At 48.7% G+C, this 22,777-nt stretch overlaps 1 protein-coding gene across 2 annotated transcripts in view; it reads right to left on the bottom strand.

The window, feature by feature from the left end:
* Positions 1 to 22,777, bottom strand: part of LOC137645706 (protein tumorous imaginal discs, mitochondrial) — a 176,428-nt gene that overhangs the window by 115,142 nt on the left and 38,509 nt on the right. For both annotated transcript variants that reach the window (XM_068378565.1, XM_068378566.1), the window contains exons 2-3: positions 13,432 to 13,637; positions 1,161 to 1,403 (exon numbers count right to left, since the gene is read on the bottom strand). In XM_068378565.1, the coding sequence (XP_068234666.1) occupies positions 1,161 to 1,403; positions 13,432 to 13,637 (449 nt within the window). The remainder of the gene's footprint in view (positions 1 to 1,160; positions 1,404 to 13,431; positions 13,638 to 22,777) is intronic.

Here is a 22,777-nt window from a genome sequence, read left to right as displayed (position 1 = left end):
CAGCAGCAGTCCTTCGAAGAGGAGACTCTATATGAGTGAACTTCCTCGGAAGAGAGAAACACTCGCAGGAGAGACATGCCTGGGACTTCGCTCCTTCCCCATAGGATGGTCAGCCAAGGGGGAAACACAGTCTTTGGCAAAGGCGGAAGAATCAGAAGAGGCAGAAACGTCGGCCCGCAGGGCAGCAGGCGAGTCCTCCGACACTACAATGTCGACAAGGCCCAAAGGATCCACCTGCGAAGTCGAGGAGCTCTGCAAACCAGCACCCCGGTGTAGCAGCTGCAGCAGGGCCTCCTTAGAGGGTGGAATCCGATAACACCTAGGATGGCCAAACCTGAAACAAGGGAGAAAGTGACATGGTCCCCACCAGGGAGAGAGGCAGGGCCACTATGCTAGGCGAAGTAACACCGTCTCTCGAAGACCAAGGTTGTCCATGAGTTAAGCTGAACTACTCAACGGTTCCCTCGAGGAGGCTGAACAAACAGGAGCTTTGGAGGAAGGTCGGGAAGCAGAAGCAGCCTTGGGTTTCTTCTTCTTCAAAGTAACCTTCTAAGGAGAAGAGTCTCGCTTAGACTTCTTACGCCGTCGCACATACCTTTCTCGTTGTGAGGCAGACCACTCCCGGCACTTATTACACTTGTTTAACTCATCACACAGTTGACCCCCGCAGACCGGGCACAAGCTGTGAGGATCCGTGTCCTCAGCAGACATAAAGATGCTGCAGGTGCAGTCCTCAGGGCCAGGGCAGGTATGCATGGTCCAGGAAGAAGTCAACACACACACAAATGCTGAAAAGAAAAAGAATAAACAGAATAATGGCAGTCCAAAAATGGGAGGAGGAATAGCGGCACCCATCGTTTGTCATCCAAGCCAAAAGTAAAGAGAAGCACAGTCACCGCAGTATGAGTGAAGGGTGTAGCTAGCTACACCCCCTAGGCCCCTGCTAACTAGCGGGATGGGTAGTTGACCCTCGCTAAGTTCTAATGGCTCGTCCTTTCAGCTTCGCCAAAAATAATACCCCTATAAATAGCGTAGGTTTATATTCCAGTTACGGAGCAACTAACACTGGTCATATTTACACGACATAATTCATTTTGAAAAACATATTTCCGTCTCCATTTCAACATAAAATTTTACCCTTAGGTCATGATTTTACTTACCTCTTGAGCAGATCCAAATCCAAACCTAGACTCTGCAAAATCTTCCTCTCCAAAGTCTATACCACCTCTTCTAAAATCACCAAAAATCTTCCTAAACAGTTCTTCAGGATCTATGGTTGTCTGGTAATTCCAGCCCCCTTGGAATGGACCTCCAGCTCCACCCATTCCTCCAGCTCTTCCCATCTGCTCTGCTGTTTGACCCATGGTGTCATACTGTCGACGTTTTTCTTCATCACTTAAGACCTACAACCCAATAAAAAAAACTTTGAGCATTCATGTATGGATATAATATTGAGTCTTAAAAATAAAAGTCTAACTGAAAAACCATGCATATTCTTGTAAAAAAAATTAGCTTTCAACATTTCATGGAAAATGATATACAGTAGTGTTATTGTTCTCTAAATAAAAACTTTCCTTTCCTCTTAACCTTTAATGTCCAGATTACTGTGTTAGTAGAATATAATCAACTGAAAAATTACAAATTTGGAAGTAATTTGTACTTTTCCTAACCATACAAACCTGTAGCTCATTATTAGGGAGTATACTAACTAGCCTGAAGACTTTTAGTAAGGTGTAACTACCCCACCGCTAGTTAGCGGGGGGTAGTACTGACTACCCCCGTTCACACACACACACACACACCTGTGTACTACTGCCACTTTTGCTTGCAGGAAGGACTAAGAGGGGGATAGGTGATGGCGGGCCACTGTGTATAGAGCTACTGGTTTGTATGGTTAGGAAAAATACAAATTACTTCAAAATTTGTAATTTCCTTCGACACCAAAATACAAACCTTACGCTCTTTATTAGGGAAGACTCACCCTTTAGGTGGGTCGAAGACCAAACCAACTGACTGGTTTTGACCCAGGGTTTTCCCATACGTGCTCCGCAATTAACAGGAAGAAATCCTAACACCTCACTAAATTCCATGCAAAGCACGGTTAGCGGCCTATGCAATCTGTGTGATTGTGTGATACTAGAAGTGTAACTAGTCTAACTAAGAATTCTTCAAAACGTAGGGTTCTTTGAATCAATGATAAAAGTTAACCAATCCCACCTCGCTAAGGGGTATGGGGACGAAACAAGTATGCATATTTTATACCAGAACACACATGGGAAATAGTTTTACCTGCAAATTGCAAACAGCGGAAGTCAGCTTGCATAATACTGTAGATGCTGTTCCTCAGACATTCATCGCAAACTTAATCCCGGGTAAACTTTGCCTTCCACCATCTGCTAGTTGTCCATCAAGGAGCTTGGGGTGTTTAAACCATTTGTTGTGTAGCCACCACAGGGCCAATGGAGAATGTCTCCATGTTCCTGTGGGTCATGTCTTGCAGGAAGCAGGCAGTGAAGGTTGTTTGACACTTCTACACACCTGATTGTAGGACCTGCGGCACAAGAGTAATTCTTCTTCAACACTAGTGACGTACTTATGACCCTAACGTCATGCGCTCTAGGTCTCCTTGGGTGAGGAGAAGGATCAAGATTCTATGCCCGATCTATTACCTTTCGAATCCAAGAAGAGAAAGTGTTCTTGGTGATCCTTCTCATGACCTGCCCTGAGCTCTAGAAATGTGCTGCAACTCTTCTCTTGAGGTAGCACCTCAAGCTCCTCCCTGGCAATTAGCGGTTGATCTGGATCATTGGTCATGTTATGAAGACTTCCAATCCGGAAGGGTTAGAATCTGGGATCTGTTGCTGCCAGATTTTAGGACTAGAGACACACCCAGGAATGAAGTCAAGCAGGCTATTAACTCTCCACCGCCTTGAATGGAAGACATTGCAGGAAAGACCAAGGAGTTCTGTTAGCAAAAGCTAAAGTGAGCAGGAAGACCACCTTCCAGGTCAAGTGAAGATCTGATGCTTGGCATCCTGAATCGTAAGGGGCACTCTTCAGGGACCAAAGGACGCGAACCACACTCCATGGAGGATATATAAATTCCAACTAAGGAGAGGTAGGCTAAAAACTCTGTATGAGAAGAGACGATACCAATGAAGAGGAAATGTTAACTCCTTTCAGCCTAAAAGTGAGGCTCAAGGCCAAGCAGTAGCTTTTCACCATTGAGACCGAGAGGAGGTTTTTCTCCCAAAGGTATCCAAGGACCTCCGTAATTGCTGGAAAGTGACATTGAGGGGAGAGAGACCCCATCCATGACACCAACCACAGAAGGCAGTCCACTTAGCCTGGTAAATGGCAGCTGAAGATATCTAGAGGTATCCGGAACATCCTATTCACAACTTGCTGCGAAAAGCCCATCTGTGTAAGGAGAAATCGTGGATCCTGTGGCTTTGTGGAAGATGTTCACGTGTGGTTGTCTGAGCAGATCGTGACGTGGAGCGAGTTCTCTTGGGACTCTCGTCAGCAGTTGAAGAAGGTCCAGGAACCATTCTGCATGATGCCATAACAGAGCTATGAGGGTCATTGCTAGGTTTGTGGATGATCCTGCCTTGTTGAGCACCCTTCTCATCAAGCAGAACGGGGGAAACGCGTAAAGGTCGATGTTGTCAAACTGTTGCTGGAATGCATCCTGCCATTGGGCCTGGGAATCAGGGACTGTTGAACAGTTGAGCAGAAGCCTATTGTTCAGAAGGACATCATGAACAGGTCCACTATCAGGGAACCTCACAAAGTCGGGACTTTGTTGGCTACTGGAGGATTCAAAGACCACTCAGAGGCCACTATCCGAGTCACTCTGCTCAGTTGTCCACAAGCATATTCCTTTAGTCCATAATGAAGATAGCTGATAGGGATACCGAGTTGTCTTCCGCCCATCTTAGCATTTCCAATGCTAGATGGCAAAGGTGTTGGGAAAAGGTGCAGTACTGCCTTATTTGTTCTACTTGAGCCACTACCAATGTGTTATCACTCGTCACTACCGAGTGACCCGACTGGAACTGATGGAACTGCTGTAAGGGTAGGAAGGGTGCCCTAATCTCTAGGAGATTTATGTGACGGTATCTTTCAGAGTATGATCAGAGACTGGAGGCCGTGTGGTACAGCATGTGGCCGGCCCCACTCCTTCTTTTGAAGCATCTGAAATTACGGGAAAAGGGCGAGGAGGTCGACCCCTCGGCGGAGATTCTTGTCAGTGACCCACCATCTTAGGTCTATCTTCTGATCAAGTCCCATAAGTACCAGAGCACCGATAGATTCCTCGTGCTGAACTCCTGGATTTTGTCTCCCACTGAAGACACTGTATTGGATTCGTAAGAGTCCATTGCAGACTAGACGAACCAGAGTCAAACGGTGACCTATGAGACGTAACCACTGGGAGGGTGTCTCATTGAAGGAAGAGACTTGCCACTCTCTTTCGCCTCTGGATTTTGTCATCTGAGGGAAGACTTTCTGCAGGCTGATGTCGATGATCATGCCTAGGAATACAGTGCCTCTCTCCAATAAGGAAGCAGGGATTACTTTCTGGGATTTACCACAATCCTCAGATCGCAACAAATTCAAGGAGTTTGTCTCGGTGTTGAAGAAGGGAAGCCACCGAGTCTCCTAGGATCAGTCAGTCATCCTGGAGTCCTAGGATGACGGATGCCCAGGTTAACACTAGGGTTAAAAACTCTCGTGAAAATCTTAGGTGATGTCGAAAAACCGAACCACTGCACCTTGAACTGGTATTACCTGTATGATCCTTAGATACTGTACTTCCTTGATGACGGATATACTGGTAACTAGAAGTATGTGTCCTAGGGGTCCAGCATGCACGTCCTGTGGTCTTACTGCTTGTTTAACCGTGTCTGCCATCTCCATGTTGAACGGAGTTTGTTAAACAAACTTCTTCCAGGAGGAGAGGTCGAATACTGAAGACTTCTACAGGAAAGTTGACTGCAGAAGCTCAGAGATTCTTTGATGAATAACGTAGTTATGCAAAGATGATGTAACGCTTGAGTTGATGGGAGAATTACAAGAGGAAAGCCAAGGTTTTGGTGGTTGGATAGAGTGAAGAAAGCCCTAGGTGACAGAAGTAAAAGAGCGTGCTATGAATAGAAATGAAAGGCGAGCAATTGTTATTCAGTCTCATTAGGCCCTGCTGCTCCCTGCTAAGGCAGCAGCAGTAGGGGAGTCAGCATATGAAGCTTCATTTTAGGTGAAAGACGAGGGAGGGTGTGCTGTGGAACCCTAGCAGTGCCAACAATTTGGCTGAGTCCCTCATCAGGCAAAGAGGAACATTGAGAAAAAAATCCCTTTTATTTTGTTTTTTATGTCGACTACCTCCCAAAATTGGAGGAAGTGCCATGGTAGATAGATATAATTCAGAGCAGTTGTAATCTCCTCTCCCTCTCCCTCCCTATAGGGGATAGTGCCATCAGTGCAACTTAAGCAGTTCAATTTTAGCATAAAAAACGTCTTCAGTCCCTTCAGTTCTTAGCTGCATTGCTTTTAAACCTTCTCCCGTACTTTTCCTCCATTCTTGTTTATTTTCTTTCATCTTACTCCACTAATGTAAAAGATTCATATCAGCATCCACACTTGTATCCGCAAATTTTTTTTTAAAAATATGTACCGGCATCCTCAAATCCCATTGTTAGAAATATGTTATTTTTATTAGTAAAATAAATTTTTGAATATACTTACCCGATAATCATGTAGCTGTCAACTCCGTTGCCCGACAGAATTCTATGGAGGGATACGCCAGCTATCACAATACTAGAAGGGGGTGTACTTACCAGCGCCACCTGTGGCCAGGTACTATAGTACTTCTTGTTGACACCTCCTCAATTTTTCCTCGGTCCACTGGTTCTCTATGGGGAGGAAGGGAGGGTCGATTAAATCATGATTATCGGGTAAGTATATTCAAAAATTTATTTTACTAATAAAAATAACATTTTTCAATATTAAACTTACCCGATAATCATGTAGCTGATTCACACCCAGGGGGGTGGGTGAAAACCAGTGTACAAGATTAAAGGATAGCTAAGTATCCCATATTTCATATAACAGTTATCTCAAATAACAATGAAATAATAAGTACCTGGTAAGGAAGTCGAATTGAACCGTTACTCTGCCTCTTTTTTAAGTTCGTCTTCCTTACTGAGCGCAGCGTTCCTCTTGGAGGCTGAATCAACCCAAAGGTGCTAAAGTATATAGGGTTGCAACCCCTACTAAAGGACCTCTACAAAACCTCTAACCCAGGCGCTTCTCAAGAATGAATAGACCACCCGCCAAATCAAAAGGATGCGGAAGGCTTCTTAGCCTACCGTAACAACCATAAAAACAACAATAAAAGCATTCAAGAGAAAGGTTAAAAAAGGTTATGGGATTAAGGGAATGTAGTGGCTGAGCCCTCACCTACTACTGCACTCGCTGCTACGAATGGTCCCAGGGTGTAGCAGTTCTCGTAAAGAGACTGGACATCTTTAAGATAAAATGATGCAAACACTGACTTGCTCCTCCAATAGGTTGCATCCATTATGCTCTGCAGAGAACGGTTTTTATTAAAGGCCATCGAAGTAGCTACGGCTCTTACTTCGTGGGTCCTTACCTTCAGTAATGCAAGGTCTTCCTCCTTTAAGTGAGAATGGGCTTCTCTAATCAGAAGCCTTATATAATACGAAACCCCGTTCTTGGACATGGGCCTTGAAGGTTTCTTGATGGCACACCATAAGGCTTCTGACTGTCCTCGAATAGGTTTAGACCTCTTAAGATAATACTTGAGAGCTCTGACAGGGCAAAGAACTCTCTCTAGTTCGTTACCTACCATGTTGGAGAGGCTAGGTATTTCAAACGATCTAGGCCAAGGACGTGAAGGAAGTTCGTTCTTTGCTAGGAATCCGAGCTGAAAAGAACATGTTGCAGATTCGGTCGTGAAACCAATGTTCTTGCTGAAGGCATGAACCTCACTGACTCTCTTAGCTGTTGCAAGGCAGACGAGAAAAAGAGTCTTGAGGGTAAGGTCCTTGAAGGAAGCTGACTGGAGAGGTTCGAACCTAGGTGACATAAGGAACCTTAAGACTACGTCTAGGTTCCAGCCTGGAGTGGATAGACGACGCTCTTTAGATGTCTCAAAAGACTTAAGGATGTCTTGAAGGTCCTTGTTGGAAGAAAGGTCCAAACCTCTGTGGCGGAGAACTGAAGCCAACATACTCCTATACCCTTTAATCGTAGGGGCTGAAAGGGATCTCTCATTCCTAAGATGTAGAAGGAAGTCAGCTATTTGGGTCACAGAGGTATTGGTAGAGGATATTGAATTGGCTCTACACCAGCTCCGGAAGACTTCCCACTTAGATTGGTAGACTCTACGAGAGGAAACCCTTCTTGCTCTGGCAATCGCACTGGCTGCCTCCTTCGAAAAGCCTCTAGCTCTAGCGAATCTTTCGACAGTCTGAAGGCAGTCAGCCGAAGAGCGTGGAGGTTTGGGTGCAACCTGTCTACGTGAGGTTGACGTAGAAGGTCCACTCTTAGAGGTAGAGTCCTGGGGATGTCGACTAGCCATTGAAGTACCTCTGTGAACCATTCTCTTGCAGGCCAAAGGGGAGCAACCAGCGTCAGCCGTGTCCCTTCGTGCGAGATGAATTTCTGCAGAACTTTGTTTATTATCTTGAACGGTGGGAATGCGTAAAGGTCGAGATGGGACCAGTTCAGTAGAAAAGCATCCACATGAACTGCTGCAGGGTCTGGAACAGGGGAACAGTACAGCGGAAGTCTCTTGGTTATGGAGGTGGCAAACAGGTCTAAGGTAGGTTGACCCCACAAGGTCCAAAGTCTGTTGCACACACTCTTGTGGAGGGTCCATTCCGTGGGAATGACCTGATTCCTTCTGCTTAGGCGATCTGCTGAGACGTTCATATTGCCCTGAATGAACCTCGTGACCAGAGTGAGGTTTAGACCTCTTGACCAAATGAGGAGGTCCCTTGCGATCTCGTATAGGCTCCTCGAATGGGTCCCTCCTTGCTTGGAGATGTAAGCCAAGGCTGTGGTGTTGTCTGAGTTCACCTCCACCACTTTGCCTAGCAGGAGGGACTTGAAGTTCAGCAGGGCTAAATGAACTGCTAGTAGCTCCTTGCAGTTGATGTGGAGCATTCCCTGTTCCTCGTTCCACGTTCCCGAGCATTCCCGTCCGTTCAAGGTCGCACCCCAGCCCGAGTCCGATGCATCTGAGAAGAGATGAAGATTGGGGGTCTGAATAGCCAACGATAGGCCCTCCCTGAGAAGGAGATTGTTCTTCCACCACAAGAGAGTGGTCTTCATCTCTTGGGTGATTGGGATAGAGACTGCTTCGAGAGTCGAACCCTTGTCCCAATGAGCTGCAAGATGGAATTGAAGAGGGCGGAGGTGGAGTCTCCCTAGTTCGACGAACAGGGCCAGTGATGAAAGGGTCCCTGTGAGACTCATCCACTGTCTCACCGAGCAACTGCTCCTCTTCAGCATGCTCATGATGCACTCTAGGGCTTGGCTTATCCTGGGGGCCGATGGAAAAGCCCGAAAATCCTGACTCCGAATCTCCATTCCCAGGTACACAACGGATTGGGAGGGAATGAGCTGAGACTTTTCTATGTTGACTAACAGACCCAGTTCTCTGATTAAGTCCAAAGTCCAGTTGAGACTCTCCAGACAGCGACGACTCGTGGAGGCTCTCAACAGCCAGTCGTCTAAGTAGAGGGAGGCTCTGATGTCCGATAAGTGGAGGAATTTTGCTATATTCCTCATCAGATGAGTGAACACCATAGGAGCTGTGCTTAGGCCAAAACACAGGGCTTGGAATTGGTAGACAACCTTTCCAAAAACGAATCTCAGGAAAGGTTGGGAGTCTGGATGAATAGGAACGTGAAAGTAGGCATCTTTCAAGTCCAACGAGACCATCCAGTCCTCCTGCCTGACCGCTGCTAGGACCGACTTCGTCGTCTCCATCGTGAACGTCTGCTTGGTGACATACGCGTTGAGCGCGCTGACGTCCAGCACCGGTCTCCAACCTCCTGTCTTCTTGGCCACTAGAAAGAGACGGTTGTAGAAGCCCGGGGATTGATGGTCCCGGACTATAACCACTGCCTTCTTCTGCACAAGTAGCGACACCTCCTGGTGCAATGCTAGCCTCTTGTCCTCTTCTTTGTAGTTGGGAGAGAGGTTGATGGAAGATGTGGTCAGAGGTGGTTTGAGGCAGAATGGAATCCTGTAACCCTCCCTCAGCCAACTGACAGACTGGGCGTCTGCACCTCTCTTTTCCCAGGCTTACCAGAAGATCTTGAGTCTGGCTCCTACTGCTGTCTGGAGATGCGGAGAGTCAGTTTTTTCCTTTAGAGGTCTTGGAGCCTTTCCTAGACTTGCTCCTGGAAGAGTCTGGACGGGAGCTTCCTCGGCTGGGGGCTCTACCACGAAAGGGCGGTATGAACCTCGTAGAGGGGTATCAGCCACTGGGGAGCGATAAGTCCTGGGGACTGAGGTAGCAACCTTAGACTTACGAGCCGATGAAGCTACAAGATCGTGTGTGTCCTTTTGTATCAGGGCAGCAGACAAGTCCTTAACCAGCTCTTCGGGGAAGAGGAACTTCGAGAGCGGAGCAAAAAGGAGTTGTGACCTTTGACAAGGTGTAATGCTGGAGGAAAGGAAGGTACACAGCTGTTCCCTTTTCTTCAGAACCCCTGATACAAACAAAGACGCAAGCTCACCAGATCCATCTCTAATGGCCTTATCCATGCATGACATTAATAGCATGGCAGAATCCTTGTCCGCAGGGGAGGTCTTCTTGCTGAGGGCCCCCAGGCACCAGTCTAGAAAGTTGAACATCTCAAATGCTCTAAATACTCCCTTCAGGAAGTGATCAAGGTCTGAGAAGGTCCAGCAAACCTTAGAGCGCCTCATTGCAGTTCTCCGAGGCGAGTCTACCAGACTTGAGAAGTCAGCCTGGGCAGAGGCAGGTACTCCCAAGCCTGGTGCTTCTCCTGTGGCATACCAAACGCTCGCTTTCGAAGTGAGCTTAGTCGGAGGAAACATGAAAGAAGTTTTGCCAAGGTGTTGCTTAGTCTGCAGCCACTCCCCTAAGATCCTTAACGCTCTCTTAGAGGACCTTGCTAGGACTAGCTTAGTATAGGTGGACTTAGCATGCTGTATGCCCAGCGAAAACTCAGATGGTGGAGAGCGGGGAATAGCAGAGACAAAGTGGTCTGGGTAAACCTCCCTAAGCAGAGCCAAGACCTTACGAAAGTCAATAGACTGTGGAGAAGGATTGGATTCATCCACGTCTGACGAGGGATCCAGGTGTGCCGCCTCATCATCAGAAGCCTCATCACCAGAGTGTAGCGAAGAGATCGGACAAGAATGCTGAACAGCAGAGTCAGAACGAGTAGGAACAATATTAGTGGTTTCCTCTTCAAGTATCTGTTGAGGGAAAACCTGAGGCTCAGACTGCAAAGGCTGAACAAAAGACGAAGCAGAAGGAAGGCGCATGGGTGGAGGAGGCTGACTCCTGGCATGAGTGGTTGAACCCATGGGTTGCGCTTGCTGAGCGGTTGGCGGAAGCGGAGTAGCAAGTTCCTGTTCCTGCGTTGTGAGCGGAGCGCGATGAGGTAGAGGCTGCGCAGAACAAGGTAAATGTCTCGCAAGCTGAGGCTCCTGAGGCGCAAGGCTAAGGTGTTGTGGTGCTTGCCTTATGGAGGGTTGAGCTCGCTGCAGCGAGAGCTGAGGAGACTGACTCATGGACGGGAGAGGTTGTTGTACCTCAACCGAGTGTTGCATCACTGGTGGAGCAGCAAGTGGAGGCGGAGGAAGAGAGGTATAATCCTCCTGATCCCATTGTAAAGGTTGCCTTAAGGAAGGCGGAGGCTGAACACCACTAGGAACAGCAAACTCAGAACGTGGCTCAACATCGTACGCCTGGCAGGTGGTACTGCGATCAGGCGGAGCGAGCGCAGGCGGAGGGAGTGCAGGCGGAGGCGGAGGCGCAACACTCTCAGCCCGACACTCACGCATCAAGTCCGAAAGCTGTGCTTGCATGGACTGTAGTAGAGTCCACTTGGGGTCGGCAGAAACTACAGTAGGCTGAGGTAAAGCCTTAACAGTCGAGCTCTGTTGTGGCAGAACCTTACTCCTCTTGGGCGGAGTGCAGTCGACTGATGACTGCGGCGAGTCAGAGCTGAGCCAATGACTGCAGCCTGGCTGAGCACTCGCGGACTGGACTCTGCGTTTGAGTGGTCTAGAGACATGAGTCCAACGTTTCTTCCCTGACAATTGATCAGCGGACGAGAAGAAGACGGGCTCAATCGTCTGCAGGTGGGAGTGACGGTCTTTGGAAGACACGCCCGCAACCACCGAGGATACTTCAGTGCGCCGATCAAGGCCTGCCGAACCCTTTAGCCCTTCGACATTGCTTCTCCCCTGGGCTTGGGAGCTTGCAAGAGGTCCCGGACTGGGAGGACGACAGGCACGCATAGAAGTATCCTCACGCACCACACTGACACTGACACTAGCACTTGGCACTGCACTGACACTAGCACTCGTCACAGCACTGGCACTAATCCCACCCACTGCACTCTTGACCTTCAGCTCCTTGACCTCGGCCATAAGAGACTTGTGATCACTTACCACTGACTCTACTTTATCGCCTAATGCCTGAATAGCACGCAAAACAACAGACATATCAGGCTGAGGGCAAATAGTAGGTTCGGGGGTAGCCACTACAGGGGTAGGAAAAGGTAGGGGATCATGAGGTGAGGAAAAAAGTGAAGAGTGAGAAGAACTCCTCCTAACTCTACCTCTCTCTAACTTAGTTGAATATTTCAAAAGACGGACAAATTCAAGTTCCGAAAGTCCGGCGCATTCCTCACATCGATTTTCTAACTGACAGGGCCTGTCCCTACAGTCAGAACAAGCGGTGTGAGGATCTACCGAGGCCTTCGGAATACGCCTATTACAAGACCTACATCGTCTATGGGTGGGGGCTTGCGAAATGTCAGACATCTTGAATCCAAAGAGTTAGCCAAGGGGGGTTCCAAAATCAAGCAAAAGATCGTTAACCGTTAATCAGGACTATATAAAAGCTATCTAAGCTAATATAAGAAGGTTTCCAGTAAAGCGACAGCCGAAATCTGAGAGAATACTTCACCAATTAGCCGTGAAAATACTCGAAGATCATAAGCGTATCCCAGAACGTCGCCGGAAGCACGACAGAGGAAAAATTGAGGAGGTGTCAACAAGAAGTACTATAGTACCTGGCCACAGGTGGCACTGGTAAGTACACCCCCTTCTAGTATTGTGATAGCTGGCGTATCCCTCCATAGAATTCTGTCGGGCAACGGAGTTGACAGCTACATGATTATCGGGTAAGTTTAATATTGAAAACTTATAGTTCTCGAATGAGACAATTTTAACGTCTCATATTTCTTCATGTATGAAGATCAGCTAGAGACAGTTGGAAATGCAATGTGAACTTCCACATAGTCACTCCTTAGAAGGGGGACCCTCAAGGCCTAAGGAGGGCGACAACAAGTGTAAAGCATCGTCTTCCTGAAAGGGAGCAGAAGACTCCTCCCGAGATAGAGCCAATCCTTCTTTGTTTTCGCTAGTGGAAATGGGGAGGTCTCCCTGCCTCAAAGTTTGTCCTAAGATTAAAGGATCACCACTTTTCTCCCAACAGCCTCAAGAGGAGCCTCATGAAGGGTTGGAGGGAAGAGTACAGGGGTTAAGAGAAAAAAGTCGAGACTTCGACCTTGAGGACGAGCCTGAGTACAAAGGATCCCTCAGACTTATCTTCCTTCCTCCTGACGTATATCTACCGGGAGGGTGTATCCACTCCTAACACTCTTCACATGAGGAGGCCTGACTACAAGAGTATCCTTTGCAGGCAAGAGACAACAGGTGAGGATCCATCTCCATAACACTTATAAAGGTGCCGCAAGTCCTGCCAGACACCATGGGCACTTCTCTATCTCAGCAGGCCTCCTCCCTGAAGTCCAATCAAAGTTACAAATACATTGAAAAAAAGAAAAAATTGAATATTAGAAAAAGTCTACCAAAAACTTTCAACCAGCAAGAACATCTCTTCCTGACAGGTAATATCAAAGTGACAATTCAATGAGCAAGCAGGGTCGCGGGACCTTCCTTCTCCCGTTCGGTAACTGCCGGCCAATTGTTTACACCTCGTTAAAAATTTTAAGTGCTATATATTCCAGCTTCGAAGATATCCTTCTCCAATGTAAAGGATTAAGGTGTGTATATCTACCAGAACAGACCAATATTATAACACTGAAACTCATCATTTACTGCCAGAGACTTGCTAAAGGAAAAAAATTATAAAAATTAATCCATGATTATTAAAATGAAAAAACTTACCTCATAAGCTTCTGATACTTCAGTAAACTTTTTCTGGGAAGTTGGATCATCTTTATTAACATCTGGATGGTATTTCTTTGCTAACTGATAGTATGCCTTTTTAATTTCCTTAACAGATGCATTACGAGGAACACCTAAGACTTCATAATAATCACGGCTTAAAGATGACGAAGTATGAAAGTGAGAACTTGCTGGTCTGAGATTTTCTGAAAGAGAAAATAACTTAGAATTTCTTTGGAAAGGACATCATACAATGTTGAACAAAATAAAGCTTATAAAGAACACAAGAGAATTGTGCAAATTATTTAAAGATCATAAAAATAACAGATTTGGAAGTAATATGACAAATTCGGAGATAATTTGTATTTTTCCTAACCATACAAACCTTAGCTATTTACATAGGGTATTACTTTCAGCGTAGCTGAAATGACGAGCCATTAGATTTTAACGAGGGTTAGCACGGGGGTAGGGGAGCGGTAGCTAGCTACCCATCCCCCCCACACACTGGTGAGCTGCCTCACTTCACTTAGAGGTAGGACTTATCTTGGGGGACAGGGCTGGCGGGCAAATATGAGTAAATAGCTAATGTTTGTATGGTTAGGAAAAATACAAATTATCTCCGAATTTGTCATTTGTTCCGTAACCGAAATACAAACCACGCTATTTACATACGGTGACTTACCCTTAGGTAGGGTGGAAAGTCCCCAGCCTTACTGGCTTTGGCTTACCCGGGGACTCAGAATCCGAGTGAGCAGCACTCGAGAAAAAGAGTCCCTGCACCTCGCAAGTTTCTTGACGTGCGGCCTACATAAGCTTGTGTATGGAGGGAAGAAGTGTGACTTGTCCTAGGAAGTCGACCTGAAGTCTTTTAGCTGGAATTCTAGGCTAGGACGTTCCCAATACCACCTTGTCAGGGTATGGGGGACGCGACTATTAACTTAATACTAGGAACACAAGGAGGCATGGTTTACCTGCAGAGGTTTGAGGTCAGCATGAAGAGAACCCAGGATGCTGCTTTCCCCAAGAGAGGGGAGGATGAAGAAAGAAGTAAGGGCCAGACATACTTCTTCCATTCATGCAGTCTAAAACCGGGTAACAATGCCCTCAACCTTCTGCTACCTGTCCATTAAGGAGCCTGAGGTTAGACCAGCTGTTGTGTAGCCACCACAGGGCAGATAGAAAATGTATCGAGGCTCCTGTGGGTCACGTCTTGCAGGTAGTGGGCTGTGAAGGTCGTTTGACGCTTCCAGACTCCAGCTTGTAGCACCTGCATCACAGAGTAGTTCCTCTTGAAGGTCAGGGACGTTGCGATGCCTCTGACATCGTGTGCTCTAAGGCGACGTGACGGAGGAGGGTCTGGATTCAGGGCGTGTTGGATGACCCTTTGAATCAAGGCTGAAAAGGCATTCTTGATGACCCTCCTCTCCGTCCATCCTGTGCTCCCAAACAGGGCTGGCACGTGAGGACGAACTGCAGCTGTTCTTTAAGATAACCCCTCCGCCTCCTTACTGGGCATAGTAGGAGAAGGTCTGGGTCATCTGTTACAGAACGGAGACTCGAAATCCTGAAGGAGTCGAACCGAAGGTCCGGGACTCCAAGATTTTGAGTTTAGTAACCAACTCAGGGACGAACCTGAACGTTACCTCCACCTATCCTCTTGAATGGGCGACGTCGTATGAGAGACCATGAAGTTCGCTGACACGCTTGGCCGAGGCCAGAGCGAGCAGGAGCACCGTCTTCCAAGACAGGTGACGATCAGAAGCCTGGCGTAATGGTTCGCAAGGAGATCTCTTAAGAGCTCGAACCATGTTCCATGGAGGAGGTCTCACTTCCAACTGGGGGCAGGTAAGTTCGTAGTTTTGTATGAGTGAAGAAAGATCCAGCGAGGAGGAAATGTCTATTCCTTTCAGCCTGAAAGCCAGGCTTAAGGCTGAGCGATAGGCTTCCACCGCCGAGAGCGAAAGGCGCATTTCCTCCCGCCGATATACAATAACTCCGCTATTGCTGGAATAGAAGCATCAAGGGGAGAGGTACCTCTCCCACGACACCAACCACAGAAGACTCTTCACTCTGCCTGGTAGACCCCTGCGGATGACTTTCGCAGGTGTCGAAACATCCGCTCCGCAACTTGTTGCGGAATGCCTCTCTCTGTGAGGAGACGCTGGATGGTCTCCAGGCGTGAAGCCGAAGCGATGCTACGGCTTGTGGTCGATGTTGCAGTGTGGTTGTTTGAGTAGCTCGTGTCGTGGGGGAAGCTCTCTCAGGAGTTCCGTCAGGAGATGCAGAAGTTCCAGGAACCACTCTGCATGATGCCGCAGTGGAGCTATCAGAGTCATCAACAGGTTGACCGATAGTCTGGTCTAGTTGAGCCCCCTTCTCAACAGACATAACGGTGGGAAGACGTAGACGTCGATGTTGTCCCACCGTTGTAGGAAGGCATCTTGCCAGAGTGCCTTGGGGTCTGGGACTGGGGAGTAGTACAGTGGCAGCTTGAAATTCAAGGCTGTCACAAACAGGTCCACAAGGTCAGGACTTGTCAGCTACCAGGGGGGGCCGAACACCACTCGGTACTCTCTATCTGTGAGGCCCTTGCTCAGACTGTCGGAGAGCACATTCCTTTGCCCGGAATGAAGCGAGCCGATAGGGTATTGAGTGGACTTCGGTTCATCTCAGTATCTCTACTGCAAGATGAGAAAGCTGTTATGAAAAGGTACCTCCCTGCTTGTTGAAAAAAGCCACTACCGTGGAGTTGTCGTTCACAGAGTGACTCGCCAGGGTCTGTTGGAAGTGTTGAAGGGCCAGAATACGGCCTTCTTTCCTAGCAGATTGATGTGGAGGTACCCTTCTGGTTCTGACCATAGGCCTGATTCAGAACATAGCCTCCCCCCCCTTCTTCTGACGAGTCCGAGAACAGCATCAAAAGCGGGGGAAGGACGAGAAGATCCATTTCCTTGCAAAGGTTTCCGTAGGTCAACTACCACTGCCGGTCCATTCGTTCCGCAGGTCCCAAAGGGACCAGAATGTCCGGGGAATCGTTGCCTTGATTCCACCGGGACTTGGGCCGCCAATGCAGGGATCTCATCCTGAGGCGGCCGTTTGGAACTAGCCTGGTCAAGGAGGAAAGGTGACCTAGGAGGGCGTAACCAAGATTAGGCTGGAAGCTCTCCTCGTCTGAGGAAAGGTTCTGCGACTCTCCTCAGCCTTGCTATCCTGTCATCTGATGGGAAGGCTTGGAGATTGGAGTCTAATATCATGCCTAGATATCCCAGTTGTTGAGATGGAAGCAGAGAAGACTTCTCGAGAATTACCATGATCCCTAAATCTTGGCAAAGTCCCAGAAGCTTGACTCGGTGTCGAAGAAGGGTCGGTTCCGAGACTGCCTAGGTTAGCCAGTCATCCAGAAAGCGAAGGAGACGGATGCCGCTCCTGTGTGGCCCTGAAGATATCAGGGTGTACATTCTAGTGAACACCTGCGGTGCTGAGGAGAGATCGAAACCCAGCACCTTCAACTGGTATATCTAGGCTGACTTTCAAGTACTTCCTGGAAGACGGATGGATTGGGATCTGGAAGTACCCGTCTTTCAGATCCAGTGAAGTCTTGTGGTCTCACTACAAACCTGATCGACTCTGCTGTTCCACGCTGAACGAAGTTTGTTCGACAAACTTGTTCAGGGCTGAGAGGTCGATGACAGGTCTCCAGCCTTCAAACGCTTTCTTACAAGAAAGAGTCGACTGAAGAAGCCGGGGGGGGGGAGCCGTCGATGACCTTTTGGAGAACATCCTTCTAGAGCATGGTCTCGACTTCTGCCCGAAGGGCTAGCCCCTTTGCCGATCTCATGGCATAGGAGCTCAGCGACACTGGATTCGCTGTCAGTGGAGGTAGAGATGTAAAGAACGGGACGCGATATCCTTGGCTGATCACGGAGATCGTGCAGGAATCGGCCCCGAGTTGCTGCCACCTGAACGCACAACTTTAGGCATCCCCTTACTGGGGACCATGCAGGGGGGTTGCTAATCCTAGCGTTTGCGGCCTCGGCCGCTCCTTCTAGGATTATTGCCTCCCCAGGAGGACTTCCCGCCCTTCTTGTCTCTGACAGGAGGGGGCTGCTGTTTAGACACCTTGTCTTAGCTGTCGGGGCCGGTTCCGATGTCCTAAGCTGACGAGGCTGTTGTTGTTGAGGCGCTGGAGGCTAGTAGGGTCTGGATGTAAGCGCCTTTGGAGAAGCGAATCGTGATTCGACTTTCTCCACCTCTCAGCTGTCCGTTCCCCGTCCTTGGGCTCAAAACAAGGTCTTTCCAAGGATGGAAGTGTGTCTGAGCTTGACGACATCCATGGTTGGGACTTCCGAGAGGAACCTCTCGGTCACTGCATCTCAATGCTTCAACATCGAGTTTGCCCACAAGTTCAAAACTTGGTGAGCCGATAAACGATGGTGCTCGTGCCCGAGAGGAGGAAAGTTTCCATGACCTTCCTGGAGCTCTCCTTGGACAAATTCTCGGATCGCAACAGGATGCCCAGAAATCCAAGCCAGACGACTAGCCACGAAGTGGCCTGCATGGCACACTTTGCGGCTTTCTCCTGGCTTAAGATCTCCGAAGTCAAGAATGTCACCTGCCGGGCGGAGAATTTCTCGAGAGAAAAATTCCCTGGTAAGCCCCTTCCACGGAATGGTGGAGAGGAAGGGCTAAACCAGGTTCCCCAATGATCTCGAAGTACCTCCTCTGCTGACGGCTGACAGACGCAGTGTCAGCGACTCCCGCTGGAGGGAAGGGGATCGGACGATCCTGAGGAGTAGAGATGATGGGGCCTGCCTGAAAAGAAGGAGAAGAATGTTGCCCAGACCTCTCTGAAGCTTCTTCCCGCTCCTGCACGTGCGCTGCTTTGCGTCTACAGGTGAGAGATCGTGCCGACAATGATCTGGAAGTACGCGCTCCAGAAAACTCGCCAAGTTGCCCATGTTGCGAAACCCGACGGGAATTGCGTTGGTTCGCACATGAGCGAACATGGGTGCGCATGTGCGCGGGCTCGCGGTAGTAAGGGCGAGCACAGGCGGCCGGGAGACCGATGGCGCGTAAGCTAGCAATGGCGCGTCGACGACAGCGATGGCGCCTCTTGGCGAGCGATAGCTCGTGGAAAACCGTTGGTTCACGTGCGGGTGAACATGGGTGCGCATGTGCGCGGGCGCGCAGTCGTAAGGGCGAGCGCAGGCGGCCGGGAGACCGATGGCGCGCTGACGAGCGATGGCGCGTCTTGGCGAGCGATGGCGTGTTGACGAGCGATGGCGCGTTGGCAAGCAATGGCGAGCGGTGACGTGTAGCGACCGATCACGTACAGGAGAGTAAACGCGTGGGCGCGTAGGAAACCTACGATGATTGAAGCGTTGGAGCGTTGAAAATGCTTGCGCGCAGGCGAAGAATCGCGCGGGCGCTTAGAAGATCGCTGGCGCGCAAGGAGAGCCCAGGGGTGCCTGTGAGCGCCCGTGCGCTAGCTTAGGTGTCTCCTGGGCGGCGCGGTGTGAAGTGGAAGCGTGCTGGCGCGTTGACGCGCTTGAACAGGAACTCCAGAAGGGCGCTGCCAGGTAACAAGAGCCTGTTGGCCAGGGCACCAGCCACCCGTTGAGATACTACCGCTAGAGAGTTATGGGGTCTTTTGACTGGCCAGACAGTACTACATTGGATCCTCCTCTCTGGTTACGGTTCATTTTCCCTTTGCCTACATACACACTGAATAGTCTGGCATATTCTTCTCATATTCTCCTCTATCCTCATACACCTGACAACACAGATTACCAAACAACTCTTCATCACCCAAGGGGTTATTGCACTGTAATTGTTCAGTGCCACTTTCCTCTTGGTAAGGGTAGAAGAGACTCTTTAGCTATGGTAAGCAGCTCTTCTAGGAGAAGGACACTCCAAAATCAAACCACTGTTCTCTAGTCTTGGGTAGTGCCATAGCCTCTGTACCATGGCCTTTCACTGTCTTGGGTTAGAGTTCTCTTGCTTGAGGGTACACTCGAGCACACTCTCCTATCTTATTTCTCTTCCTTTTGTTTTGTTAAAGTTTTTATAGTTTATATAGGAGATATTTATTGTGGTTACTCTTCTTAGAATATTTTATTTTCCTTTTTTCCTTTCCTCACTGAGCTATTTTCCCTGTTGGAGCCCCAGGGCTTATAGCATACTGCTTTTCCAACTAGGGTTGTAGCTTAGTAAGTAATAATAATAATAATAGTGTAGGAACTTCTTGAACTGCGCGCGACGAGGCAGGAACCGGGAGATCGTAGGCGCATAGTTGCGAGGCCAGAATATATGCGCGGCCAGCAGATATCAGCGAGGGTGGAGAACCAGAGAGATCGTCGGCGAGGAGGCGAAGGAATAAACTCCTTGCCTGCGCCCAGATCCGAAGATCGTGGGCGCGGGGGCGAACGTTGGCACGTATTGCGCACATCAGGAAAGGGGGCGCAGAAGTGCGCTGGCGAGCAGGTGAATGTGGAGTTCAGCGAAGAAATAATCTCCCTACTTGCGCCCAGATCCGGAGATCGTAGGCGCGCATTGCGCACATCAAAAAAGGGCGATCAGATTTGCGACAGCAGGCGTTCAGGAGACCGTTGGTGTAAAAGGCGCGTAGCCGCACAGAAGGTCCTGGAAGCATTGGCGATCAGGAGATCTACGGCGAGACTCAGCTACAGGAGATCGCTGGAGTGTTGATTCAGCAGAAGACTGGTCCACAGCAGTAGAGTATTTGTGAAATACTGCGCGCCAGCGCGCAGGAGAACGAGGTTGCACAGGTAAAAACCTGGCACTAAGGGACTTACTTACATTGTGAAATAAGCCCTTTGCCCCGAAGGGACTGGTGCCTGTCGGAAAACGGGGTGGAGTGGCGCCCACTGCGCATCTGCGAGATGGAAGACAAGAAGGTCTGGCAGGTGTCGGAGATCACGAACAATCTGCCGAAAGGACTAGCGAAGCAGCTGTAACGGTCTGTTCTCGTCGAGGAGGATCCTCTGCGGCTGAAGATGAATACGACCACGAACAGGAGCACCATCATCAGTCCTCCGAAGAGGAGTCTCTGCTAGTGAACTCCTCCGAGGGGGAGAGACACTCGAAGGAGAGACCGTTGGACTCAGCTGCCCCCTCGAAGGATGTTCGGAGGGGGGAACTGAGCCTTCAGCAACATCAGCAACAACAGCAGGGGGAGCCCTCCAAAGAGGAGTCTCTATGAATGTCCTCGCGAACGAGAGAGGATAACACTACGTAGAAGAGACCAGAAGAATTGATGAAGGCGCCCCTTAGGCCCGTTGGATCAGCAAGTTGACCATAAAGAGAAACCCTCCGAAGAGGAGCTCCTGCAGCTGCCCAGCCCTTTGAGCATAGCTGCAAGTGCGACCGCTCAGCACCAAGAGCATAATCGCACGAATTCCATGGTCCGGCCTTGCAACCGCTCAGCCCCTAGAGCATGGTTACAAAAGTGGTCGCTCAGCACCAAGAGCATAACTGCCCGAGAACCAGGAAAAAACCAACCAGGAATTATTAAAGTAAGAGAAGTTGCGCCCCCTGAAGGGGAAAAAACTCATACCTGGGAAGGGAACCTCCCTCAGAAGGGAAGTTACCCACCAAAGGAGGCGAACCTCCTGAGCATTCTAAATGAACTAAGGAGCTGACAGTTGTCACGGGAGAACCTCTGGGAGACGGGAAAACGCCCATGACGAAGTCGTAGAGGAGGCGGCAACAGCAGACTCCCTAGGCCCAAACAGGACAGCTCTGCTTTGTTGGCACATTAGGCAAACGAAAATGTTATTTTCATTAGTAAAATAAATTTTTGAATATACTTACCCGATAATCATGTAGCTGTCAACTCCGTTGCCCGACAGAATTCTACGGGAGGGATACGCCAGCTATCACTATACTAGAAGGGGGTGTACTCACAAGCGCCACCTGTGGCCAGGTACTACAGTACTTGTTGTTGACGCCACCTCACTTTTTCCTCGGTCCACTGGTTCTCTATGGGGAGGAAGGGTGGGTCAATTAAATCATGATTATCGGGTAAGTATATTCAAAAATTTATTTTACTAATGAAAATAACATTTTTCAATATTAAACTTACCCGATAATCATGTAGCTGATTCACACCCAGGGGGGTGGGTGAAAAACCAGTGTACAAGACTAAAGGATAGCTAAGTATCCCGTATTTCATATAATCAGTTATCCACAATAACAATGAAATAATAAGTACCTGGTAAGGAAGTCGACTTGAACCGTTACTCTGCCTTTAATAAGATCGTCTTCCTTACTGAGCGCAGCAACCCATACTAAAGGACCTCATCACAACCTTTAACCTAGGCGCTTCTCAAGAAAGAATTGACCACCCGCCAAATCAACAAGGATGTGGAAGGCTTCTTAGCCGACCGTACAACCCATAAAAAGTATTCAAGAGAAAGGTTAAAAGGTTATGGGATTATGGGAATGTAGTGGCTGAGCCCTCGCCTACTACTGCATTCGTTGCTACGAATGGTCCCAGGGTGTAGCAGTACTCGTAAAGAGACTGGACATCTTTGAGATAGAATGATGCGAACACTGACTTGCTTCTCCAATAGGTTGCATCCATAACACTCTGCAGAGAATGGCTCTGTTTGAAGGCCACTGAAGTAGCCACAGCTCCCACTTCATGTGTCCTTACCTTCAGCAAAGCAAGGTCTTCTTCCTTCAGATGAGAATGTGTTTCTCTAATCAGAAGCCTGAATAGTAAGAAACTGAGTTCTTAGAACTTGGAAAAGAAGGTTTCTTGATAGCACACTATAAGGCTTCTGATTGTCCTTGTAAAGGTTAAGACCTTTTTAGATAGTACCTAAGAGCTCTAACTGGGCAAAGTACTCTCTTCAGTTCATTCCCCACCAAGTTGGACAGGCTTGGGATCTCGAACGACTTAGGCCAAGGACGTGAAGGAAGCTCGTTTAGCAAAAACCGAGCTGCAAGGAACATGTAGCCGTTTCAGATGTGAAAACAATGATCCTGCTGAAGGCGTGGATCTCACTTACTCTTTTAGCTGTTGTCAAGCACACGAGGAAAAGAGTTTTTAATGTGAGGTCCTAAAAAGAGGCTGATTGGAGAGGTTCAAATCTTGATGACATAAGGAACCTTAGGACCACGTCTAGATTCCAGCCTGGAGTGGACAACCGACGTTCCTTTGAGGTCTCAAAAGACCTAGGGAGGTCCTGTAGATCTTTGTTGGTGGAAAGATCCAAGCCTCTGTGGCGGAAAACCGCTGCCAACATACTTCTGTAACCCTTGATCGTAGGAGCTGAAAGGGATCTTACTTTCCTTAGATATAACAGGAAGTCAGCAATCT

This window comes from Palaemon carinicauda, chromosome 8 (genome assembly GCF_036898095.1).
Source record: "Palaemon carinicauda isolate YSFRI2023 chromosome 8, ASM3689809v2, whole genome shotgun sequence".
Lineage (NCBI taxonomy): Eukaryota > Metazoa > Arthropoda > Malacostraca > Decapoda > Palaemonidae > Palaemon > Palaemon carinicauda.
The sequence above is the reverse complement of the archived record's forward strand: the minus strand, read 5'-3'. Positions and strand labels throughout refer to the sequence as shown.